The 27,419-nt window shown below is 45.3% G+C and overlaps 1 protein-coding gene across 1 annotated transcript in view; it reads right to left on the bottom strand.

The window, feature by feature from the left end:
• Positions 1–26,588, bottom strand: part of PASD1 (PAS domain containing repressor 1) — a 31,249-nt gene extending 4,661 nt beyond the window's left edge. Inside the window, 16 exon segments of the mRNA XM_067303961.1 lie at positions 202–411; positions 1,968–2,126; positions 3,627–3,713; positions 4,298–4,407; positions 5,186–5,309; positions 7,434–7,515; positions 9,449–9,596; positions 12,617–12,723; positions 16,355–16,437; positions 17,284–17,402; positions 18,335–18,448; positions 19,646–19,766; positions 21,706–21,795; positions 23,596–23,687; positions 24,955–25,109; positions 26,548–26,588. Of these exon segments, the coding sequence (XP_067160062.1) occupies positions 202–411; positions 1,968–2,126; positions 3,627–3,713; positions 4,298–4,407; positions 5,186–5,309; positions 7,434–7,515; positions 9,449–9,596; positions 12,617–12,723; positions 16,355–16,437; positions 17,284–17,402; positions 18,335–18,448; positions 19,646–19,766; positions 21,706–21,795; positions 23,596–23,687; positions 24,955–25,109; positions 26,548–26,579 (1,833 nt within the window). The 5' untranslated portion in view covers positions 26,580–26,588.
• Positions 26,589–27,419: the final 831 nt, after the last annotated feature.

Genomic DNA, 27,419 nt, shown 5'->3' with positions numbered 1-27,419 from the left:
ATTAGAGACTAAAACATGCACATGGGAGAGAAGAGGGACCACAAAGGGAGGTGCAGGTACCAAGGGCTACCTTCATCCTAGGTCTAACACCGAATGAACAAGGTGGCATTGTCCTACACATCAACTTTATCCTGAGGAGCTGACAGGCAATTATTTAAAAAGCCAGGAAAGAAGCATGAAGATAAAGAGGAAGCTAGCAACCTGGGAGGAAGGGCCACCAGGTTCCCTGAGGAATTGGCGTGGGGACGGTAAGTGAGGGCCACAGTAGCGTTTTGTCCCAGTAAGGCCTTGCTGCTGCGACTTCTTGGCTGTGCTTTGCCTGGTTGTCCCAGGCTGCTGCTGCGACGGCCTTCTTGGACTCTGGTGCGGCACGTTGTTAAAGACTAAGGGTATCGGTTGCTGCATCAACATCTTTAAGAAAAAAAGAGATACAGGAGTTGTCGTGGTTTATACACTGTTTTCTTGTTTTAATGACCTGCTCGACTGAGTAACAGCAAGCTCTGCTCAATGACTAATATTGTTGGCACAAAACGAAACTGTCCCTGTGGTCTGCATTTCCCTCATCTGATAAAGAAGCTTTTCAGGGTGATGAAGTGGAGAACATTTCAGCTCTGCCTGCCTAGCTTTGGGGTGGCTGAGGTCGGGGAAAGCTAGCACCACTAGGAGCTGGTGGCCTGCTGACGCCGCCGACACCGGGGAGCGAATTCCTTCGCCTGCACTGCTGCAGACTGGCACTGCACAAAAGGGTGTTCCTGCCCCTTGTGCATCTTTTACATGGCGGGAAAAACACTTATTTTCCCAAACAACAAAGCACATCATCTTAACAGCGCAACCACCCTTTGGAGCCCACCAAACTACCGCCCCCCTGGGAGCTGGGGAGTCAGTCAGCCTGGGCAATTCCGGGGGAGCTCAGAGGGTGCACTGAAAATCAGAAAAGCAGCTGCGGCCAGGCACGGATTTGCCAGCAGGGCGAAGGGACTGCTCCCATTGCCTCGGCTGGCCCCGGACAGAGCGAAGCCACGCTGTCCCTGTCCTTCCTCCTCTGCCGTGACCAGCCCGGCGGTGCCGGCACTGGCTCTGGCAGAGCCTCTCCTCTGGCCGGTCCTCCGGGCAACGCTGGCCCTCGGGGTTGCAGCCCTCCTGCAACGAGAGGAAACCTCCCAGCTGACCCAGCAGCTATTGCACAATTACCACTAGATGGTGCTTCCGTTTTGCTACCAAAATTTGGGTTTTCTGCGGCTTCTGACACTGTGGTATCAAGCAAGTGGTACTGAGAATCCAGTGCTGTCAGGCAGTCTCTTACTGCCCCCGGACACGGCTGGTCATGTGCGTGCTACTGTTTATCGCCTCCTTTCCTTCACACCCACTGCTGCTGCTGCTGGTGCATCCAAGAGGCCACCCCCGACAGCCCGTCCCCGCGGCTTGCACGGGCAGCTGCAGATGTACGAGGCTTTACAGCACAGCAGCAGCCACGCTGAATCCGGCAGCAAAGTGAACCGCGAATAACAGCAAATCGAATATTAGCTTGTGCCCAAATATTTATGCAGAGCCATGACTGCTCCAGCCCCATTATGCCCATCCCATTCATAGGAGTGGTGTGAGGGATGTGGGAATGGGACTAGGGGTGCAGCAGGGTTAATCAGCCATTAAACCTCGGAGCAATTCCTGCAGAGGGTGCTTTTGATCAGTTTGATCACTTCTTTAGGACTTTTTTTTCTTTCTCCAAACCAGGAAAATTTCTGATTCAACACTTAATGGATTCTGATGCCTCCTCTCTCTCAGGAGATACCTTTCCAGCCACACACACATCTGAGACTGTACTACCAATCTAACCAGAGCTCATTTCTAAATACTTCTGCTGCAGACAATTTTGTTACTGATCCAAGTGCTCAAAGGCAAAGCAAAGGGTCTGTGGGTCCCCGGAGAGCAGAGAGGTGAGCACCAAGCACCCACGGGTGGCTGCGCACCTGCAGGTTGGAGTCCTGCACTAGCTGGAGCTGCTCCTTGATGACATGCAGCTCCTCTTGCTGCGTCTTGATGTCAGCTTGCAGTATGCGAGTCCTCTCTTCCAGCTGCTCTTTCAGCTGATGCATCATCCCCAGCTGTGCAGGGAAGTGGTACACTGGCTGCGGAGAACAGAGAACAGGTCACAGGTGGGACCAGCGCTGCTGCTCACATTCACAGTGGTGCTGGCTTCAGAAAAATGACGGTGCCTGTGCAGGGCAGGTGGCTTCTCGAAACATTATTATCTAAGAAACAGCTTTTGACATAGAAAAGATGATGCTGACAAAAAATGTGAATTGCTTATTTAACCCAAAGTGCTACCATATTACCAGAATGGCAGCACAATGCTGGTTCAGTGGCTGTGGTTCGCTCCAGATCTCCTTCTGCTACACTTCTGCTTAGATGTAGCATCTGTGCATGTGATTCCCCTCCTTCTTAAGCGTGATACTGTGCTGATTTTGGACCTCCTATATTTTGCAGCAGACATTTTGAATTCTAAAACTCCCACAACATCTCCGGCCTGGAGGTCCAGTTCTGCTGTTCACTGTATTTCCCAACAGCCAGGCTTAAACTGGAGTGTAATCCCGCCCTGGGACCCATCCTTAACATCCCATGTCTTCAATCCCTCGGTTATGTTCTGGGCACTCAGATACTGGATGTTTACTACGTGACCTGTGAGGACGGGACTTCACTGACTAGTTATGATTTACTGGCTCCCACTTTCTTCCTTTTTTTCCCCTTGCCTATCTCAAACCCTCCGTGATACCACTTTCCTCTACCAGTTCTTAGAGTCAGTCGCTAATAATTCAGAGGTGAATCTTCAGCAGGCCCTAACAGCCTGGAAATATCTAAATATTCTTTTAGACTGGTCATTTGTTGTTCTACCTGCTCTGTCTCCTTGATGAATAAGTGGTGGTAAGAGTCTTATTGTAAGAAAATCTCCATGGCAGAGAGAGAAATAAAAAGGGCATCGAACACTTCAGCTTTTCCACTTGCCCCTGGGAGCCACTTTGGCCTCATGCGGTGAGTTGGATTGGCAAGGGCAGCCACAGACCCTGGCACGTGGATAGGTGCGAAGGATGGAGAGCTCGTTCTCCCCAAGGTGTGCCAACCAGCATAGAGACACCAGCATGGAGAGGATGAAATTATCAGCATGAGGGTAGGCTGCTCCTCCCAAGAACAGGAAAGGAAACGAGGTCCATGCCGTGATTGCCTGGAGTCCCAGCACGACCCCTGCACTGCTCCTGGAGCAGCGCGAATGCGTCAGCTCCTGCCTAGAGCTGGGGGTAACACCAAGATCTAGTCCTAAGGGGATACAAAGACAGAGAGCTCTAATGTCTTCCATGGGAGCTTTCTAGAGACATGCTTCTCACCTCAATTTTCGCTAACCTTGTACCTGTCACTCCTGTGTGTGTTTAATGGCCCTCACCCAAAGGGACACCTGAGTGACCTGCTCCAGTGGATGTTCTGCACTACCTGCATGGCCAGAATAGCCCTGCACAGCCAGCCCAAACCTCTTCAACCCCCATCCAGCAACGAGGTGGAGTGCAGCCCACTGGAGCCGCTAAATCTGCCCAGCGGACTGGACGTATGAGTGCATTTAACACAAATAAAACACGTACCATCACAGCTTGCTGAGAGGGAACTGCTGGCTGAACCACAGGATGCTGACTGAGGTGGTCAACAGGGGCTTGAGGAGTTGCTATGGCCTAGAAATGAAAACTTTGCCTTATTTTAGGTCCACAGCACCTCTACTGTACAGTGCCAGAAGACCTGCTCATTGGTGTTGTATCAACTCCTACAAGCCATGCAAACTTCACTGATGAACCAGTGCAATTAGAAAATTCCACATGGAGGTTTGAGGATGTGTCTAAAGGGAGAATTTAACCTCCGACATGCCTGCTTGCTAATTGTAAATCCTCAGTTTGAACATTGTTTAAACATCCTGGATGAAATTCATTTCACATGTACAAACTCTGAGAAAACTGGGCTTGTGGTAGGAGAATGCATGTGGCCTGGAGGAGCAAACTGACTCCCAAAAGACAAGAGGCAGCCATGCAACCTCTGTCCAGCTGCTCCACCAGTGCTGAGAGCAGGCAGTTCCTTCACAGCACTGGGAAATTCCAACTACCCCGAGGCCCAGCATAGACAGAGATGGGATCAGACCTCTCTGAGGGCTCTGCACACCCAGCTGAGTGGGAGATGTAGGCCCGTAAAGCTCGTCGCTGCAGAGAGGCTTTTCACAGCTCATTTCTTTGTGGCATCTGTCAGAAAGGCTCATAGGGCCACCTACCTGAGTGCTTCCACTTGATGCCAGTCGCAAGGCTGCCTTCTCCGATTGACCCATTGGCACTGATGGCCTGGTGGGAGTGCTGGTGTCTGTGTGTCGCATTGACGATGTGGCTGGAAAAAAGAAGGTTTATTGTGATATGGCAGCAATCAGAGGACCTAGTCCATGCCTGGCTACCCCGGCTAAGCCTGAACTCTGCATACACAGATGAGCAGCAGCTACTGCTGCTTACAGCCAAAGGCTGTTGTTGGTCCTTACCAACACATCTGCAATAACAATTTCCTAAACATGGGAATTATGCAGGAGTCAGCTCGAGCTGAGCTGGATCCCTAAACTGCTTGTGACCGTTGTCTCTCTCGCTCCCAGTCTAACTAGCATGGTGCCTTTCTGATGACAACTCCCTGTTTCAGCTTTCTCTAAGTGCTTCTCTCTGTTTCTTCAGAGAGAGCTTTTCCACTCTCCCTCTGTCAAATATTTCAAGAGGAAGCCCACTGAGTTACTTCCTATGCCATGGTCCAGCAAGGGCATTGCGGTTGCCTTGCTGCAGCATCTCAGTGCAGCGAGAACGTTCATAGCAGTTAGTACGAAGTCGCTAGGCAAGGCAGCCTTTTATGCTCCATCTTGAGTGTCTTGCAGAAAACTACAATGATTTAGAAGCAGGGATTAACTCTCCTACAATAAAAGTTTTGTCAGTGAGCCAGGGGCTCCGATAAACAGTCAGATTACTCCAGCTTTGTAAAGTACTTCCTATCAGCTGAGTCACAGCAAAGAGCTACAAGGAGCCACCGGAAAACTCCCAGCCCAACTCCTGAGGGCTTGCAGGTTGCTCTGCCCCTGAGCGCCGCTCCTCGCCCTCCTCCTGAGCGGCCCCCGGGCCATGCTGACACCTACACGCAGAGTCGGAGAGTGCCGTATGCGAGGAGCGCCGGGAGCTGTGGGACGAGAGCGACACTCCTTCTCGGCTCGTCTCCTGGCTGTTTCCGCACTGTGTCATGTCCAGGTAGCTGCTGTGGCTCTGTGAGGGCAAAGCACAAGCAGCAACGCTATTAGTAGGACAAGGAACCATCGAAGGGGACCTCCTGCATCATTCCTCTCTCTGACTGCTCGTTTTCAGGGAAAAAAGCTGAGATTGGGTTCTTAGAGGGCCAGCACTGCAGTGTAATAGCACCAAACGCTGCAGCAGCCACTCAGGCCGTTCAGTGGTGAATTACTCAGTCTGCCCTCGGTATTCACGCTGAAGCACAGTGTATCCAGCTGCAGACGGGATCCTCAGGATCGCCCCCAGGTACGCCTTGGCCCTGGGATGCTGACACGCATTTCTGTTGCAAGCACACAGGACAGGGACCTGCAGCCCTGGGTGCCCCCGAGTCTGGCACGAAAGAGCCCTGCTTGGCATCCGAGCCGCGGGGACTCGCTGCATGGCAGTCACCAGCAGCAGTAACAGCACCCCGTGTCTCCCCAAGCACACACTTGTCAGCCCGTGAGATGGGGCGAGAGGCTTCCCTGACCGCACGACGGGCCGATGCCCTGGGGACTGCACCCCTCGCCCCGCGCTGCCACGCTGCCCGCTCCTCCCCGCTGGCTGCCAGCGGAGCTGCGTGCAGATGGAAATACACTTTTATAATTAGCTGCCTTCTGCCCAATTTCTTCGGGAATGTCACAGTTCGTTGGCTCTAACACACTGGGGCGTGGTGGCAGACGTAATGAATGAATACAGCAGGAGGAGCTGGCTGGGGAATGGTGTAATTCATTGCAGACACAAGACATGGTTGGGAGGAAATGTGGACCGGTGGCATGGGGATAGCAGCTGCAGCCCTATGAGGAAATACAGCCAACGGCTCCTGCCAGGGGACAGGTAACAGGTGATGCTAAAAGCCATAACCCTGCTCGCCTCTCCCTTGGGAGTAGTCACTCCGAGCAGGCTGTTGTGGGCAGGAGTCTGGCAGCTTATCTGTGGAGGCGGATAGCCTAATCTAGTAATTATTAATGGCTATGGAGGTCTCACACCAAAATAACAGATGCCACCTGGCAGGTGGTTTATGGCAAACAGCCCCTAACTGGATGGCTAGTAGGAGACTTTCCACCTCCCAGACGTGGGTGACCATACTGTCCACGGCATCACCCGCCACACGCCTCCCTGGGAGCTCCCCAGCTTCCCGTTTCCCTCAGAAGATGAAGCAATTGCTCCCTCTGCCTCTTCTCCAGATACCAACACCTTACACCAACAGATGCAGCTTAATGCCCATAGAAAAATATCTCAGCTATTGAGAGGGGAGGGAAAGAAGACACGAAGGAACTGTGCTGTGGTGAGACAGAAGCTGTTTGCAAAATGGTTTTTGCTCAAGTGCAGAAAGGTCTTTGGGACAGCTTCCCCTGCTCTTCCCCCTGAACGGTTTCTGTAAAATAATATCTGAAGAGCAATGAGGCTAATGGAATGATAATTACACAACAATCCACTTAAAATCATTTTGATTACAGGTCTTATTTGTAAACTATAGAGAAGAAGAACTTAATGTAATTGAAATGACCCTGTTAACTGAGCAGGCATTTTGGGATGCCAGACTGATTCAAGCCACGGCAGTTATTGCTCTGATCACAATCCTACGCTGGATGGGATCCTGCCCAGCGGTGGAAATAGAACTGGAGTCTGGCATAAGAATCAATGCATCGTTTCCCCTTCCCTGCCAGCCACTGTCCGATCGCTACCCATGAGCCAGCATTAGCAAAGGAGGGCCGTGCTCCCTGGGGTGCTGCCCTGCACTCAGATTTGCTGTGGCTGAGGAATGGTGATAAGGACATTAACGTATGCTCCAGCTCCAGCTTTATTATTCTCCTTCTGAACTGAGTTTGTTTCAGTTATCATTTGAGTAAAGGTCTCAGGAAGATCTGGAAAAGCAGAACAGTAGCAATGCAACTTCTGAATTTGCAATTTTATGCCCGAACAAAGATGGGGCAGTTTAGAGCCATGCAGCATTAAAAATTCTCAGGGTCTGTTGGAGTCATAATTCAACAGATATCTTGGAGGGAGAGGGGAGTAAAGGAGAAGAAGGAAGAAGAACAGATATTTTCCTAAGATTAATAAGCAATGGCTCTGTGTGAGTTAAAAGCCTATTCATTTAACTGAGAAGGCACACAGTACCTTTAAAGAGGAGGATGCCAGTTCAATTGATGACTCTTCAAGGCCAAGATCTCGCCTTCTTTCAGCTCGAACTTCTGCATAACTAAAAAAAAAAAATTTTTTTTTAATCCAATTGTTCAGTGGCAGGTCTAAGTTGTCCATGCAAACATATGCACAGGATATTTACTTTATGGTAACCATCCTGACAAACAGGTCCCTGAAGAGTTTTCAGTTGGAGTCACTGACTTTGCACAGCACACACACACACACACTCACACACAAGGTGCTTAGAGGAACATTGTTTTACAGCCTTATGATCTGTGAATAAATGCAAGTGCTGAACATCCGTAGATTAGAAACAGCAGCGCAGTGTCACAGTCCCACTCCGTACTCACATAGGGTCTATGCGAGTAATTGCACTAGTAATTCCAAGCACAAATGTAGGCATTCCTTCACACATTTTGGCCCTGCATGCTTTAAGGCAAGACTAACCTAAAAGCAAAGAGCACTTGGTCTTTGAAGACAAAATAGGTGTCTTCATCCTCACTACCATTTTCTTAATAAAGGGGCTTCCCATTTTCTACAATCAGGCAGAAAAATGATCCTACAGCTTCTTTGCAGGTAAACTGCCATAGCAAATGTACATTCATTTTCTAGCCTGCCAATGATCAAGATCAATTTTTTGCATGTTGTACTGGAGCTCAGCAAGACCCACGGCAGTGCCAAGGAAGGCCAACACAGCTGCGCGTGATGCCCAGATTTGCCAGAGACCGACCCCCTTGCTCAGGCGGAGGACCCTGTTTCTGGGGGGGTGCAGAATTAAGCCAGAATTAAGTTTGCTGAAATATTAATGGACCATAGCCTTTGTGGGGGGCAATGGGAGTTGCTGAGATGAACTCACTTAAACCACTGTAGGCACTGAGTTTTCCTCAATTCACTTTTTAAGACTAAAGTTCTATTACCTTGTCCGTTTCAATAATACATCTAAACCTTCGGAGACAGAGTTATATTTCAAAGTCTATTTACGACTATACCACTAGATATAGTGGTATATCTAAGAGGTACTGGAAGCAGAAAGAAGAAACAAGTTCACGTACAGTAAATTCAGAACTTAAAGTGCAGCCGAATTCCCTGAAGGGAGGCAGAAACAACACGGTTCAAAAGCAATCTCTCTATAAAACATTTGCTTAAAATAGCATGTCATGTAGTTTATATCAGTACACACAATTCTAACCACTTAGACCTGTTTATTGGTGTAAGATGTTCTCAGTTTGCATTCGAGAATATCAAAAATAATCCTGGTCTACTAGTGTTTTTTCTTTCAGATGTTTGAAATAAAGGAGGGGGAGCAGAAAAAAATTCACAGAATGACTCCTGCCAGTGAAGAAAGAGATATTGAAGAACGCATTTACTCAAGTTCATGGATCAAACCAGTATGTTGCTACCTTTTCAAGCCTTCCAGTAGTTATATTCTCACCGTTAACACACTGAGCTGCCAGGGGTAATCAGCCAGATTCCACCCCAGAAGGTGCAAACCTTCCCCCCCAGCTTAGCCGGGCAGTGGTGTTCTCTGAGTACCAAACAGCTTCCCACTAGGGGGGGATCATGGGCTAAATTTTACATTACGAATATGGATACCAGGACAGCAGCTAACATCCAGTCATAAATATTTAAAGCTCTGATCAAAAGGTTTTGTGGGAGATGTATGATCCCATTTACACTCATAAAGCTGTCTGATTCTTAATAGCTTTAATCCCTCATGTGACCATGTCATTGTTAGGGACAAAAGTGGAATGCACCATACTGAGAGACATGGCCAGCTGCGGCTTCTAGGCTTTTGGTCCAGTTGCCAAAAAAGAGCAATGAAAACACATTACGTTTTTTTCCAAGTTTCCTATCATAATAGCTTTCTATAATTATGCATCATCTTAGTGTGTCAAGACACACAGCATATATTTGGCTAAGACAAAACAGGGCTGGAAACAATACCGCAGAGCACGGTGGACACGCAGAGAGGGTGGGATGGTTATTCCTACCTAACCACGAGGTGGGTGCACACGATGAACTCAGGCTTGGAGTTCCACTGGTGGTAGGTGATGTAGTAGTGCGTCTGCAGCCAGATCCACTGCTGCCCTTTGGTCAGGAACCTGTAGTAGCAAGACTTGCCTTTTCCAAACTGCATCACTGTTAAATAAAAAGAAAGGAATTAATAGCAAAAAAAGAGTTATGGAGATTTCTTAATGTAACAGTGATTCATAAAATACCCTTTCTCCTCTTGCAGGCTGATACTGCACTGAAACTGCTTTTACTGCTTTATAAACATGATACACACACACAACCACGTACTGAATTATTTGGGTTCTTTTTTTTTGTATTTTGAGATTGTTCTTATAGCCAGTTACTGGCAAAAGCAGGCACTGAGCCTCTCTGAAAAGAATAAACAACCTCGATTAAACAGGGTATTGGCCTTTCACAAGTACATGAGAATGCCCTTCAGAGATGGTGGGCTCGAAGACAGGATCCTAATTATGGCACAAAACAATACGATAGTGGAGTCTAGCAGTTTAACTGCTTAGACTTAAGCTGTTGGGGTCAGGTTTTCTTCTGTAAGATGACCTAAGTACAACAGACCTGGTATGTATATCAGGGTATGTTCAGAAAAATGACAGGTGATGCAGTATAACAGGACCATAATGAGGGAACTACATTAACTGACCACATTAATTGCTCCCAGACTGCTGGGAGTACAAAATAAAACATGCTCATTTAAAATACCCATAATTAATGCAAATAAAATACTCATAATTAATGCAAAGTGAACTATAAGCGTGGTTTAAGCAAACCCATTCCACTTCACACTAGGCAAGGTGCCTGCCCATGGTGGTAAGCCTGGCAAATGAGAACTTGTTGAGCCACAAGTATTTTTACTCGCCTGCACATCTCCACATTTTTAAGTATCAGGACTAATTTCTTTAGCAATTCCCATTAACAGTGACAGGCTTTAGACGAAACATTTAGAGAAGGTCTTCTGGTTAACATGCCATGCTGGGAACCATTCAGTTCCTAGCCCTGTCAGCGATTTCCTGAGCCATCTCATATAAGCCATCTTGCCAGCACCTCACTTTTCCCACTTTCATAGCAAGATTAAAGATCCTTTCCTGCAGGTGTGCTGTGCAAATATATTTTTAATGTCTAAGAGGTGATCAGTTGCTAACAGAGAGGTGGGATGCAGACCGCTAAACAGAGGAGGTCTCTGTGGAATGATCAGACTCTACTCTCACATAATGCAGTTAGTATATACATTGAATTGCGAGCACGTAATAACAAAAGGACATTATCTGCTTAAGTATCTCACTTTTGTCTGCACGGCCTTTTTAAGCAAGTAGCAGTAAAAAAGTACTACAGTTGAGAGCAATTAAAAATATTCCTTTAATATTCCCATCTCTGTGCTTGCTGCACTTTACATAACTTGTGTCTAGCCACTTTCACAGCTTCTTCTGTGTAATCAGCCAGGCGAACCGCTTCCCCTGCTGTTTGTTTTATACACAGCGTTTTGTCTTGATCAGTGCAGAAAAGGCGAGGGGAAGGAGGAGTGGGGAAACTGGGCACTTTCAGAGTCAAAGTCATCTTTTCCACTCTCTGTTAGATCCTATAGTATTTGATATGCATGGTGGGTAAGTGGCAGAGATGGGGGCGGTTTGCAATTCACAGTCAGAGACAAAGTCGCACAGGCCTCTTGGCTCGTGTGCTGGGGAGTCTGTAGAGTTTCTTGGTGTCCCTGCATCATGCTGCTCTGCATCTCAGAGCAATTATAGTATCCCATTTTCCCCACTCTCCGGGTATCCTTGTTTCCTTTTGACAAAACACTCTCCTCTCAAGCAGAGAGTAGATAGACCAATGGAGAGTTTGCCCAACAGGAAACCTATAAGCAATACTTCTTGGCAAAATATCTGATTACCTAGATACATTTTACAAAGTGCATAGCTACTTTTCACTACACCCCTCGGCAATGCAAACCAGCTGGAGGACAGATGTAATTCTGGTTCAATATCTTATTCTGAAGTGCATGTAGCAAAATGGAAAAATACAGTCTTAAGGCTAAAGCATCTCACACGCTCATCTGGTAGGAAAACCGCACTGGTTATTAGACCATGTTTCCTGTCACCTCTTGCCCTTCCTTACGTCAGCTCCAGCCTTCAGTGGGACATGGTGTTTCGGCAGCATGCTACACTGCAGCAGTAGTCAGGCTAAGCGCTCCTTTGGATCTGGCTCCACACAGGTTCTTGTAGGACACAGTATTTCATGTAGAGTCTCTGGTGTTCACACATCAGCTCAGGAACCTCCAGAATTGGACAAAACTATCTTCACAAAGATGCAACACCAAGAAAAATTTGGGCTGAAAGCTCACAGACTTTTCTTCCCCCACAGATGTTCCCAGTGGAAGGAGAAGTCCCCATTCCCAGCAATCAAGCCAGTGTGGTCCTGGCTGGACCCAAGCTGATCCTGTGTGGAGTGCCTTGGACTGAGCATTCCCAGGTGTCCAGGGTGCCTGCGCTCTCCAGGGATGCCCCCAAGCCCCCTGCTTCAGGCAATGGGGAGCTGGCTGCAGTGTTTTTACTCTTCAGGCAAAACTACTTTGAGATCGATAGAGAATAAGCTATTGTAGCCCACAGGGAATCTGTAATTGGTACTTCTGTATAAAAGATCTGAATTTCCAGAACCATTTTACTAACAGTAATTGAAGTTTACAACACCTAATTGCACAGATAGGCAATCCAGATGCTTCTTTCAGAGTGCATTTCAGTGAGCCGAGCCTGCTGGTTCACGCCAGAGCCAGTGGGAACAGAGAGTCCCAGAAACTGTGGCAATCAACAAAATCTGAGGGATCAGGGCTGCTCTCTTAAGCTGGGGCAGAGGGTGGAAAGTTCTGACTGTCCATTCATAAATCTAATCTCACTTTCAGACACCTGTGTTCAAACAGGATACCTGCCAATTTGGGAAACCTGCGCAGACAGTTCCTGATCTGCGTGAATTCTACAGGGATTCAACTTCCCAGTGAAGCATCAGCTAAGATAATCTTTTATGGAGAGAGAGAATTCCCTTTCTCCCCCAAAAAGGATGCCTTTTGTGATGACTGTAAAAGGTTTTGCACAAGTGAAAAATGAGACTGAAGTCAGGCACGCTGCAGAAGGAGAGGAACTTACAGTGTTCATGGCACCTAGCAAGAAGCTCAAGGTCATCTGCGTGGTAGTAGTCATACCCTGACGTTCCCAGGACCTCAAAGGGTAGGTACCCTATGATAGGTGGAGCCCTAGAAGGAAAGCAAAGAGCAGGTAGTAAACACAAGACCTGATACTGTGACTTCATGGTAGACACTTTGCAATACTAACAATCAAAACGATCTCCTGCAGTCACTTAGCATAGAAACTGGGAGTGGATATTGACCTTTTCGTATACAAGCAAAAACCAACACAGGAGATGTAAAAATTGAGCAAATGAAAAGGTGTCTGTTTATTGTTTCATAGCCTATTCATTATGTGGGCGTAAAGAAAAGCATGTACGCATGCAAGTGACTCAATTCATTAAGCATGCTTGTTAGACATGTAGCTTGAGAAACACTATGGATGTTCGTGTGCATATTAAAATGGAGCTTGAGTAAAATTATCCAGTAAGTTGGAAGTAAATGCCATCTGGGTATTAAATGAAGAAGAAAGAATAAGTGGGAAGCCACAATGTGTGTCAGGACCTGCTTAGGTAAAAGAGAAAGTAATTGTTCCCATGGAAAAACTTGGGAAACTCAAACCAGCAAAAATGTTTCTAGGCTGGCAGTAAAGAGGAGAATAGGTATGGGGCTAATTTTAAGGACTGTTATTTCTCTGGTAGGTAGAGAAGGAATCTAGGAAGTGTGGAGATGTGCAGGGGGAAATGACTTCTCTGACTATTCTGCTATTAAGTCTAGATCTAGGCAAAATTTAAGATTTTTTTTTAAATGGTTGTCCTAACAACACTGAGCTGTACACAGCCTGCACTGGAGCCTGCTCGCTTATGAAACAGCACTGAAAGGTGAGGCCAAAAATATGATGTTTACATCTACTTCCTATTCCAGCAAGCTACCTTCTGTCCTCTAGCACACAAGCGTACTCCTGTTTGCATCAATTAAAGCACCGCGTGTACTCTGTGAGGCAGGATTTGACCATGCTGTGCTAATTCGGCATTTTGCTCTGTCTATTTGTTTTGGCTGCTGGATGTGCTGATAGCATGAGGATCACCTGCCAAGTTCAGTGTGTACCTTGGGAATAAAGATGGCAGTGTATTACCGAAACAGTTAATGTTTCAAAACTGGGACAGTCTGAAGGTGTCATTGCCTATTAAACATGCCTCTTACACTGCCTTTCTCTTGGTGTGTCAAATGACCCTCTTAAGGAAGGTGAATGCCATAACGTGGCCAAGAATGTGAGCAAAAATTATTTAAGTGTAAGTACATTTGGGTTTGGATGCATTGACCCAGAGACCTCTGGGGGTCCTACTGTCTTGGCCAAGCAACCCAGCTCTAAATCTATACTCTTGGAGTCTGATAATCTCCTAAAACTTGCCCAGCATAATGACTTATCGGGAAGAACCAGTCTTCCATATTCTCAAATCTCTTGAAACAGAGAGCACTTAATACACAGTGGTCTCTATCACAATACAGTCTTATATATTCAAATAGCTTTGTATAGAGCACTGTGTTCCTTTTCTTCATGTGACCCAGATTTCTGTTAATGATGATAATATGTGTGTTTATTAAAGTGTCTTTCCTTCTGTCTCTTTAGCCAAATGCACCAATGCCTCTTGGGTCCTTAATGACGTGCTTATCTTCATGACAATAATGTCTTTCAGATGTACATCAGATAAACATTTTAAGCTGATCAGAAAAGTACTATGCTTTCATGATTTTCAGCAAGACTCTTTAAATTAGAATGTAACCACAAAATGCTTCTAATCTGTCATTTGACAAGGAGCTGGCTTGCTTGTGTAACAGTCTGAAAGTGTCTTGGTAGTTCGACTTCCAGCCTTCAACTGGCTGTGCAAATGGGACTGCACAGTCTTCTCAGAGCTTCTCAAGCGCGAGATTGGTGACCGAGTCAAAAGCCTGAAGAACGGGACTTTAAACCAACAACCTCCCAGTGCAAAAACTGCAGGATGCGGCTTTGCAATCTTTAATTACATGAAGGGAAAATGAGGAGAGGACCACAGGACCGAACAGAAATAGTTCATTATCAAAGTTCACAGGTTTTCTTCCTTTACACATGCCTATATGCAGATTCAGAATGCAGATTTTCCTAGTTTTCTAATGTTTATCCAGATATGTGGAGTGCTTTCTGCACCATTTATCATCACTCCACTTTGTATCATTGTCATATATATTAGTTTAACGGCTGAAGGTCGGGTTCCAAGCAATGCTGTGTACCCACTGCTCCTACAACTGCACCCCTCTCAGCACCACGCCACGCGAGTTGACATAAATAAACAAGAAACAGCTAAATATTCAACAACATTTCACAGTGTGCTAGAGATCCTGAGGCTTGTACTGGATAGAGGTTTGAATGAACGATTAAATGAGACAAACCACATGATTCCCCTCTCATTCTTGGGTCTGTGCTCACCGCTTACATCCAGCGCTGTCACAAACTCTGGCTCAGCATCTACAGTAACTTAATTTACTCTCAGTAACAGTGGTTTCCTCACTGGGGATATCAGAGGGACCGGAGCGGCTGCAAGCACCCAGCAGCAGAGAAACTCCTCTCTGAGTCATAACCCAGATTCATCAAAAGATTCTTTGATACGTTTTAGCAAAGCTCTTACTTGCCTGATTCACAGGAGCTGCTGGGGCACAGCCCTTTGGAAAACCAGCTCACTTATTTAGATAGAGAAATAAGGGATTTAGGAATCTAACATTAATCACCTGCCTCTCAAAATGTGGGTTATTGGATAGACCAAATAAAGGAAAGCAAAGTTCCTCCAACGAGATCTAGATGACATGAATAACATACAGACTATCCCAAACCACACAGCATTAACTATAAGGCTTTTGCATGGACGATTCTACATTTCAAGGTCTGATACATGGAAAACACATCTTGCCTAATACATGAATGCAAATTCTATTTATATTCTCTCTCTCTCTCTTTCTTGTACTAAATGTGCAGATGATATTTAGGTTATTTTTCCCCACAATAAGACTTATTTTGTACTCTTCTTTTTCTAGTGATGATTACCTTTGCAGGGCTTGTACTCTGCAAAGACAATTGCTGCTGCGCTCTGCGGGATAATGGAAAGGATAGGATTTTGCGTTGTGTTCATGCATACATGCCAAATATACAGAAGGCAGAGCGAGCAAAACTCTCCAGCTTTTTCTGAAGAACATGAAGCCTACACTAATCAACTCAATAAACTGATTCCAGTCTGTTTCATTCCCCAAGTCCTATCCTAGACCATCATACTCTATTTAGTCAGAAATAAATCTGTAATTAAACTGTCTATTCCTCTGCATTTTCATTTTTTATGAATTCCAGCATTTATCAAGGTGAAAATCTAAAGCTTATTGATACAGTGAAAAATTTAGAAAAATTCTTGGAACATGTAGATGGAAAACAGAGGAGCTAAACCAATAGAGGGAACAGGACATACACTGCTCAGTTTCAATAACTTAATATCTCAGTGAAGTTGGACATTTTTCTAGACATTTTCCCTTCACTTTACATGGTTTTTAGTTGCCTAAAACAAGAAAGAGGGCAAAGTCTTTCAAGAGGCCTGATAAGTAAGTTCAGAGTGTTATTGGTTAAGTAGTCTAATTTAATTAGAGCTATTCCACATGGGATGTCAGGCAATAGCTACACAGAGTTTTCTATTTTTAAACTACAGTTTGTTTATTCTTCATTGACCAAAACCAAATCTCTTACCTGTGGTCCAAGAATAAAAACTTCCATTCCAAACTATGCCTTGATGTAAATTCTTCACATGGCTCTTCAACATTGCAGAGCTCCTGCAAACAGTTGGCAGATATTTAATTATGTGAAATGACAAAAGGAGCCCTCTCTCAAGAGTAAGAATACACCATCTCAGTATAGTAAACGCCAGCAAAATAAAGAGATTTAAAAATACCTGATTTTTTTCCTCTGAGGAATGTGCAAGCCTTGTTTTATACATGCATGAACTGATGAAAAGTGCCTGAATAATTTACCCTGGGCTGAGTCACTTTCAGAGCTAGGATAAATAGCCTAAGGGCCTCATCTTGCAGTCTGCAGGCAAAATTCCCCCTGACTTTTTTTCTGAATATTGGTAACTGAAGATGGATGCCAGCAGCAGGTTCCAGCTTCAAACCAAGCTTGCTAATGCTCTGTCAAGCAAGAAACATCTACAGTTGTTATCACTGTTGTTATTGCACTGTGCCACAGGACACTTAAAGAGCAGAAAAAAAGGCTCCATGAAATATGATGTTCGGGGTTTAAAGATACGAGTGGCTTTCTTACACAAGGGAGCAATGCAATGCATTTCTTTAGTGGCTACAACTTTTCAGGTGGTTTAGCTGGTCACCTTTATTGGTACTTCCTGAGCTTGCTGCTCTGAAACGTCCCATCATGCAACCACCTCTTCTCAAATGCAACTCCTATTTTTCCTCATTCCCAAGTATGTTCAAACATAGCAATGTTCTAAATCATTTACAAATCCTCAGCACAATTTACACTGTCAAGTATACTCTTTGAGAGGCTCCTGCAACATGGCTCCTCTTGCAACAGCTGTGAACATCACTTGTGGTAAAAGTACCAGGCTCTTCAACTGAGTGCCGATTTCCAGAATGAAAGGGAAAATGCAAACTGAGAGCCCTCACCTTTAAGAACTGTGGTGTGACGAGACGAACAGTTGCTACGAGGCAAATCTGCTCCTCTGTGGCTGACCTGAAAGCTCGTGCAATAGCTGACTCAAAGCCATTACAGGAGGGTGTAGGCACTAGACACAACCGGATACATTTATTTAAAAAGAAGACGACGACATTTCTATTCATGTTAAGACAGGTACAATGACTGACGAAACCCAAACAATGAATTCCTTCGACCCACAGCGTGATGCCACGCTGGTACCACATTGATCTTAATCAAAGCTCGACCCTTTAGACTCCAAGTTGCACACTTGTAACTACCTCCCCCTGGCTTGCGGAAAAGCTTTATGAGACAGCTCTCATCAGCTGGGAACATGCACCTACAGCATCCTTGCTGGGATGTCTGTAAGAAGGCTGGAAGACTGTGATGCAAAGACACTGATATTCAGCTGACTTTTAGGGTGGAGGGCTTTGCATTATTTTTACTATTTTCCTGTGTATGTTTTGCAAGTGTCCCATTAAAATCACAGATTGAGGACCAAGATGACATAGGAAGAGCTCCTGATACCATTTTTCTGCCAGGAACATTCTTCTCAACAGAAAGTAAAACAGCTTACATTGGATGTTAGAGGGTGTGATGAAGAGGTCAGAGCAAGGAAATAGCACCTTTTTGCAACCCAACATTTGCAAAATCCAAGATTTTGCAGGTTTCTCAAACTATATCATTTTTAAGAAGTGCCATTTCATTGCCACAAGTGAAACAGAATATTTAATTTCACTGGCTATTTGAATAAATAGGCTGCTTTAAAGTTGGCAGTGGGTCAAATGTAGGGTTGATCCTGCATCACCTCTCTAAGCAAGGCACTGTGAAGATTGCACTCTTCTGACCAGCAGCCTCCCCAGCACTTCTATATGAAAAACATCTCTAACATATCTGCAGCACATTCCATTCCTGCTGATTAGGGGCCATTTTCAGTTGAAACAAGGCCTTTACGTGGCTACAGATGAAGACACAATTTAAAGGAGAGAGGCAGAGGTAAAGTAGACTGGAGCAGCAACTTACCATGAGTAAAATATTTAAAATCCACTACAAATTTCACATATTCATATGTCAGGGGTTCATTTGGATCTAAGCTGCCTCTTGCTAAATGGCAGCAAAACTCTATTTGTTTTTCCGCTGAAATGAGAGAAAGAGAGGGAGACAAACACAATGTTACTAGAAGTCTGCACTTTAGCACACTCAACTTATCTAATCTCTAGAGGTTTTTATACCAACCCTGCCACTGTGGTATCCGAGCAAATTCTGCTGGGATGTTCTTGACAGCCATAAGTAAATACGCATCTACTAGAAGAAGTGATCACCTGGTTTTGCTTAAGGAAATGTATTCTCATCCCTTCTCTGCGGCTTTATAGTTATCCTGCTGCACTGGCCTGAAGCCCTGGCTGTGCTGAAGTCGGCGGCATTTGCCCCTGCCTCCAGCGTGAGCAGGATTTCATGCAAAGCCGCGAAGTGACATTGAAATGCTCTCCTCTGGCACTGCTCAGTAGGACCCCGAGTCAAAGGGCACCAAAGTCACCCTAAGCCCTTCCAGCAGCAACAGCGGGCGGCGTGCCAAGCCCTCACTGCGTTTTACGCCTGAAGTATGAGCTCCCCGGATTAGCCCGGGCAATCTGCAGCCAGAGGGAAACCGCCCCCCGCAGAGGGAGCCAGCGCTGCGTGCTGCGCGCACTTCCCACGAGGGCGCGAAGGAGCAAGCGCGGCCAGGCCCCGGTGGCCCGGGGAAGGAGAGGGCGAGAGGGCAGCAGGGCGTTCTCCCAGCAGAGGCTGGTGAAGATGGGGTTTCAAGCTCTGGTGCGGGGATGTGCTCTGGGGAGAACAGTGGAGGAAGGGACATTTTAGGAGCGGGGCAGCAGCCAGCAGTGGAGACCTGGACCCAGATTTCAGCCAGGAAGGCCGGTGTTTAAATTACACTATCCTGAGATACGCAAGTGTCCTGAGGAAGGAAGGGTCTGCCAGAACTCTCCAGGTTTCCTCCTACCCCTTTTCTTCCCCCAAGCTCTCCACTCCTCTCACAGGCTCGGTCCAGCATCCCACCCAGGGAGAAATCTCTCATGGGGGGCAACTTTGCTCTGCCCCACAACGCAAAGCAAACAGTCAAATAAAGGCTGTCCAAATCAAAGGTCAAGTATTGGGAGCATATAGGAACATTAGGTGATGCGCTGCATTAAAAAACAGACATATTAAAGGAGAATTTAACAAAACAGAAATGGCAGGCAGGAGAATTAAAGAGCTGGAGAGCACTTTGTAGACTCCCCTTGGGAGCTGTTTGCCTTTGGCAAATTTCCCTGATAGACAGACAAGGGAAGAGCTTACCGTTTAGAAAATCAGCTGCAACAGGATCTGTCATGAGCATGTGTGGAGAAAGGAGCTTGTACACCTCACTCTGCTCCCGCTCAGGCAGAAAGTTTAATATATTTTGGTCCACCAAATCTGACTGATACAAAAGAATGCTTTGTCATGTTCAACAGTACAGCTTTCCACAGTCACATGTGTTTTCATCCCACAGCAGAACACAAATGTTGCCTGTCTAGCACAGATGCTTCACACAAGAAAGCTACACTAGAAAGTGTTGCTTTAGAAACAGGACTCTCTTCGAGGTGACATACAGTGCCCCTATACTTAAGAAGGAACTTGAAAAGTCGCACTCTATCTGCAAATGGATCTAGGGCAGGACATAACCCAGAGGTTATTTTACCCTTGGATTATTACCTATTTCCAAAAGGCCGAATGGGTTCCAGAGGTTGCCTTGCAGTTACAGACAGAAACAAGCTAGAGAAGAAACCCTGACTTCATAGGAATAGAACAGGATACGAAATATCATTTCAGAATGAAAACTTATAACATTTCCTTTCGAAAACATGAGACAGAAGTGGGAGAGCTCTTTCTGCATCCTCCATTTCTGTTCTAGATGAACTTCTGGCTAAATCAACTTGACTTGCCAAGCAGCTCAGTGCTGATAAACCCACACATCCTGACCAAGATGGTTCTACCGAAAGATCAGCACATATCTGTTACTTTGCAGCCTAGAACATCCAGTCAGGTTAACTGCATGTTCAAATTCGTCCTCACACACCATCATCTATGTCTCATGCTTGGCACCAGATGAAAGCAAAAGTGTTCTTGAGGGGCTAGCAGAAACTTCTGTACCCAACAACTAAGTGACTTCTAGAAATTCTCCCAGGAAAATCTTATGCCCCGTATTTGTTACTAACAACTGTGGGCTCAGAGCAGCAAAACCTAACGTGATTGAAAGGGCATAGATTTAGTCCTGAAATCACCTTTAAATTATCTGAGAAGAGCTTCAGCAAGAACAGATTTCATAAGCATGAGATTTTCCATGTACTTGATGGGATAAACACCACCCAGAACCTTCTTCAGATGTGCAGTCAAGCGGAGAGCTATGACTACAGTGATTTTGCATAGATTTTTTTAGCTAACTCGCAGACTCTAAGAGAGAATCTGTTACTCACAGGAGCTTGAGCTACTCCCTAAGGGTTTGTCGGTGTATTCCCCACCCACAGTCAGTTGTCTCTGCCATGACATTCATACCATGGCTGATGTCAAACACAACAGAGTGGAAACAGTCGTGTGAGGGGACCGCCATTTGTGGCAGCCCTTTGCATAGAGTGACATCATCCTGCGGGTCCCTTGCTGAAGCATTGCACAGCCAGAAAGTCCACAGAGAATAATGGTAAAGCCTTGTGCTACAATTGTGTTGCAATATGTATTAACCAAGGATCTAGTGTTATCGATCCAAATGTAAAATATGACTTAAAGGGTAACAGACTGGTGCAAGCACCAGTTAGACTGCATTTCCTGTTCATGCACATAGATTAAGCCGGCCAGTGCACTCGAATCCTGCAGGTTTGGCAGAAACGTGTTTCTTTTGCAAAGCCCAATTCTCAGCCCATGGAAAGCAATGGAATTTTTGGCAGGCTTGAGGCCAGATGTGCCTGGGAGGGGGAAGATGTGAAACACATCTACCCCAGCTGAATCACCCGCACTTGCTATTTTAAGAAAGAGCAGCAGCTTGAACTGGCTCCAAAGCGCTTGCCCTGGATGGCTGCAGCCCACTGCTGAGCATGTGACACAGGTCCCTCTCGACGCCAGACTGTACGGGACAGGAACTAAGGCTCAGGGAGAGAGAACTGGCTTTCTAATTCTCATGCTGTCATAGCCCCAAAGTTCGCTTCCAGAGGTCCACAGCTTGGGCCCCAACACATCACTGGAGAGCAGACATTACACAGTACTAAATCTTTCCACTTGGGTGGTTGCCTCTTTGGTTGGACAAAACCAAGCCCCATCTTTGCAATAACAGGGCTGCGTTACGGCAGGAGAAAGATTCTTCAATGTATTGCATTGTCAGAACTTACCGGTAAGTGTCCAAGCAGAGATGAGACACTGTCAGATACATAAATAATAATCCCATCAGTGGTAAGAGCAATGAGAAAGCCATCTAATGCCTAATGATAAAAGGCAGGCCAAAAGAAAAAAAAAAAGAATTATGTTAGGGAACAACTTAGAATACAATACAGTAGGCTAATTATTTCAAAGGCGATGCCTCTAACAGCCTAAAACCCACATAAATCAATTATGGTAATGATGGTTCAACATGGAAAAATAAAAATGACACATGATGTCTAATTCAGCATTCTTTTTATATTCTTATTTTCTCATTAATATTAAATTGACTTGCACTTTGCATCCAGTGAGTATTTATTTAACATGAAGCAAGATACTGGTTGCTAAATTTTCTACACCCACATAATCCTGGTGACTTCAATCACTTCATTATGTGTTCTGAATTACACAATAGTTAACTAATTCAGTGTGTATAGAGATGCTAGATATCATCATGGCAAACCTAGCATGACGGATGGACGGATGGATGGATGGATGAAAAAGTAGAAACAGACAAGTTACACAATGCTGTATTTTTAGCAACTTGTGGTTATCATGGGTGAGATTTAAAGCACTATTTATTTTGTTTAAAGCATTCGTTTACTAGGCTAGTGACATGACAATTTTAAATTTTGTTTTGTTTTTCCTTTCTTATTCTCAATGTTTCTGGCCTGGATTTGAAGTTCTCTATCCCTTTTTAAGTCACTGAATATATTTTCTTCGAGTGTTTTTCCTGTTCTTTGCAACAGCTTCTTGCACCACTGATCCAGTCTCTATTCCTACTCTTCTGTAACAATTATCAAAATCTAGGATGTTTAATCTCTGGTCGGCACAGCACACAAAGCCAGCTCTTCTGGAGACACCATGAGGGTGCGCTGCAGCTTAGTCTACAGGGAGCCGAGGATGCTGAGCAGAGGTACGCTCACCAACTTCCCTAACAGCCAGTTATTCCCCACCTCAGCGTTGTGCTCTGCCTTAGCTGAAAATAAATTCTCTCAGAACAGATGAGCTTTTGACTTTAAGTAAACTGGTCAATGGCCTAATATAGTCCAGCAAACTGACAGTTATTAAAGGGTTGTCTCCCCCAGCAACTTCTCGGGGGGGGTTTGTTTTGATTCAGCTGGAACAAAGCAGCTTGTTTGGTGAGAGAAATTCGCAGAAAGACTGAATAGACTTTTCCAGGGAGGTGAGTCATGACATCCTGATGAAAAGGAACAACTAAGACACTGCAGCACCTCCCAGCTCAGCCCAGCATCCACCCTTATTCTGGTGGGGCAAAGAGCGACAGCTGCCTACACAGGACAGGAGAGCTCCTAGGCAGAGGAGCAGACAGCACAAAACCCAAGCTGCGTCTTTAAGAATGGCTTGGGAAAATGCAGGTTCTTCAACAAAGCACAGGGATGTTTTTAGATCAGCCAAATGTTTTTATAGGTGAGAGTAGCAGAGCTGTTCTGCTGAATGCATGTGAAAGCAATGCAAGTAAAAGATGTTAATGGGATGTGGGAGGAAGAGAGCTGCTCTGTTTTTTTCAGGTCCTTTCAAGTTTTTGCTAATACTACCAGTTTTACTGGCTGTTCTGAGAAGGGCAGTTCTGTTTTTCCTCTCAGCAGGCCAAATCTGGGCCAAATTGGTCTTCATTCTTAAATGAAAAGCTATTTATCTTTAAGGGGAAGCAACCATCTTAACTCTATGTCTGCAAAACATTCAGCACAACAGTGCTCTCAGTCAGCTTTGGATTATATGTGCCAGCACAGTAGAAATCATTAACATTGGGACCTACAGGTGAAAGGAACTATATCTCTGAACTACTCCACCAAACTGATTAGTTCTCACTAATCTATGCAGCTTTAATTTCTTCTTACCTCTAACATCAACTGGGTGAACTCCTCGTTGCTAAGAAATGAAGGCTTCCAGTCTTGTCTAATCTCACAGGCTTCTGTCTGTGCTGTGATTTCTTAAAGAGAAAACATCAAAAAAGCAACATGACTCATGTTAGTTGGAGAAATTTTTTTTCATTTTCAAGTAACATAAGACTTCTTTTAAGAGGCTTTCAGAAGAATCATCCTGAGATCATTCTCTGTACAAAGCCTTCCCATACGCAACAGTCATTTTCCACGCCATCATGATACAAATGCCATTAGAAATCAAGAAAAGAAAAAGGGCAGATTTTGAGTGGTCTGAAGAAATCATTCAAAAGTGAAGATTAATGGGCTAATTTCAGAGTAAACTCAGCAGATCCACTGAGGGTATTACAGGCTCCCAGCCGGCACCACTGACAGCGGGAAGGGTTCTCAACTCTGCCACTTCAGGAGGACCCACGTGGGTCCACAGGCAGCAGGACAGGCTGCCTTCTGCCATCTCCTAGCTCAGGATACCCTGGGAACAGAGTAGAGAAACACCTTTCTCTATGCGTTTGTGATGCATGGTGTTCCTCTGCTCTTCCTCTCTCGTGCCCTGTTTGAGCGTGCACAGCACATGGCAGGAAGACCCAGGTGGCACCCGGTGCTCCTCTCTACTAGTCCTCTAGGGAAACAGGGAAGTGGCATTTGGGGACTGGTGTGGCTGGCAGAGATGAAGAGACCATGGACAAACAATTTCAGGTCAGCACGGCTTGTGAACCTACCTCTTCCACAGCCAAGGGAGAGGACAATAAGCGAGGAGGAAGGGGAGGGAAGATGTGAAAGGCAAAATGCCCTGAAAAACGGGAATGGACAGAGGGAGAGATTATAGACAGAGATCTAACAGGCCCAGGGGCAGTAGGATGGTGACAGAGGACTGGGCAAGGGAACATGGGGAAGAGAGAGCTGGGAAAAAGCAAGCTACAGAGCAGAGCAGACAGTGACAAGATAATATCAAAGCGTCCAGGAATAGAAAACAGAGCAGGGCACACAGGAAAAGGAGAACAAAACATAGCAGGGGATGCAGAGGTCAGTGAGGGAAATGGAGTGATGTCATTACATTAGAAAACATACAGTACTGAATCTTTTCAAGTATATCCTTGTTTAACCAATCAGCAATCTATTCAAACCTAGCAAATTTCCTGAGGCCAATTGCTATGCCTTATTCTGCCCCCTGCTTAGTGTTCGTGTCATCTATGGAGGTTTTGGATGCTTGGGAAAAACAGCACTCATCATCTGAGCAGAACTCAGCTGCTGGCCAGATGCAGAGCCAATGCCTTTGACACAGGGAGGTTCGGGAACAGGCCCAGCACTCTCCAGTACCTTTCTGTTTCTGTAAGAAGTCGATGGTCCTCTGCAGGATTGTGGACTTGTCCATTTTGAGAGGGTGCCCATGGCCTTGCAGCATTGTGCAAAGCTCTTTAATGAGGACATTGAACTGGTCTCTCCTTTTCTTCTCAGATTTGTTGCGTGATGCCCTGGGTAACGGAAACACAAATGCCACTAAGTAAAATGAAGGACCTAGAGCTTGAACCAGTGAGGGCTAAGGGACCCTGTTCCAGCAAAAGACTTCAAATGTAAGAATCCAAAGTCTGCTTGGATGTTCATTTGTTCAAAATTAGGTTTGGACTTAAGTGCTTTGCTGATGCTTACAGCCTTGCAGCAGGACTGAACTCACAAACAGCAAGGATATCTGGAGGTAACAAACATGACATATTTATTTAAGCAAGACCATATCTTCACATACATTTCAGTAGCAGTTCTCATTTGTTTGCACATTTCAAAAGTGGTGGTAACTAGATGAAGGTGTTATGGGCCAAATTCCTCCAATAAGTGAAGCCCTGGCTTCTATATGCTCACAGTTTGCCCACGCCATTTTTATAAGTTTTGGGGGGTTTTTTTGCTTTTTTTTTTTGTTTGTTTTTGCAGTTAGTGCACACAGATGTAAGGGGCAAAAAAAGAATGATGCCTTATTTCCTGACTTCTACTTGCAAAAGTAGCTTATACACACAGGATGCTGTGTGGAGACAACTGTGGAATAGAGCCAAGTACTCTTATATCTGGTTTTGAAAATCTGGAGTGGTAGTAGTGTCATATATGAAACTGGGAATGTTAAGAGTCCGGCAGTAGAAACCACAGACTGACTTCCAGCTTGCATTAATACATTTTAATAATGTTTTATTAGGGTTTTCCCCTCCATTAAAAACAATAAAGGAAAAAGCCAATCTATTCAGTTTCTTCCAAAATGTTCTTTCCAGTGCTCATATCAGAGGTAACCTTATTTTCACACAAACTCTTCCAGTAGTAATTAATTTTTTACAAGCATATTCATGATGATACATGCTTCCTGTGATCTAGATCAAGTGTGGTATGCAGAAACCATTTCCATTCATATTCAGATTGGCATTTGGAGGTTCTCAGCTCCGGCTCTTATATTCATACCCATTCCCGTCTTGGCACTAATGTAGAAAGACTAATTAGAACTGAACCAAATGCTTCTCTGAAGGGAGACGAACTCATACCCTTGCTAAAGCAGGGCTGTCCTCTAAGTTTCATGGGGAACTCTACCCCAGGTGAGCAGTGCTGCATGATGTCAATAAAATGACGCATTAGGAATACTGCATCAGGATAATAAACAGGCACCGGATAATTAGGGATTCTGAGGGCCAGACAATGTAATCTGGCAACCCCCGTGCTGATTAACCTGTCATGGGGCGGTCAAATACACTATGAGAAGCTGAAAAGGTGACAGAGATATGTTATTTTTGGTCTGCTATACAAAGTCTGTAAACTAAATGGGAGTTTTGACTCTGACATCTGTGGCCCCAACTAGTTTTTATGCATCAGACAACACAGCATTTGCAATTGCACCCTGGCAGGGCTTCCATCCTCTGTGCCCTGTGGACCCATTCCTACCTCTTTGCCCTGTCCTTCTCATCTTCATCCATCAGTTCGTCTACACAACACAGGGCTCTGGAAGGAAAAGACAGCAGTACTTACTGAGGCATATTCTCTGATTTTGTTGAGGATGTCAGAATTCGACCCTATGGAGCTTACTGCTTTGTACATCATGACATCCCAGATGTTCTTATCTTCCCTTTCCCTAACCTACAATCCCTTATGCAGTTTCTTGTTTTTTCTTTCTGCACCAGATACTGAGGCTTGAGAAGTGAAACCTTTGCTAAAAGCCAAAAAATACAGCTTCAACAGGTGTGATTTTACAGGGAAAGAGATCAGAGCCGGTAACTGCTGCGCTGCCTTTGCACTCCCTTCTGTGCTTCCGACACAGCCACATGCAAGCCCAGCTGCTGCCTGATGCAGCCAGGGGAGCACCACAGACAGGCAAAATCTGCAAATTCTGTGCAGGAAATAGCAGCTACTCTGCAACTGTGATTTCATTCTCCAGTCTGTGCCAGATACTACTGTGCTTGATCCTGTTTTGGGAAACCAACCAGGCTGCTGGATTTCACTGCAGTGGTTAAACAGTATCTGAGATTTCTTTCCCAGTGGAAGAGCACAGGAGGACATAGGAAACTGTGCTGATTCCAAGAAGGATTAGTAATAAGCAACAACAGGGTACCATCAGAAGATCTGAGAGACCATATGATAGATAGATTCATCCAAAGCCCACTGTAGGCAATGACTGCTGCTTATCCCACTGGCCTTTAAACACACCATCCAAACTGCATCCTGCCACTGGGATTCATACCCAAGACTTCAAGCTAAAACTGTTCCTCACCTGGCATTATCCAGGGAAAGGAAGGGAATGTGACTTGGCTTCCCTGTGG

The sequence above is a fragment of the Apteryx mantelli genome, chromosome 13 (genome assembly GCF_036417845.1).
Source record: "Apteryx mantelli isolate bAptMan1 chromosome 13, bAptMan1.hap1, whole genome shotgun sequence".
NCBI lineage: Eukaryota > Metazoa > Chordata > Aves > Apterygiformes > Apterygidae > Apteryx > Apteryx mantelli.
Note: the sequence above shows the minus strand (reverse complement) of the source record. Positions and strands in the feature narration are given on the sequence as shown.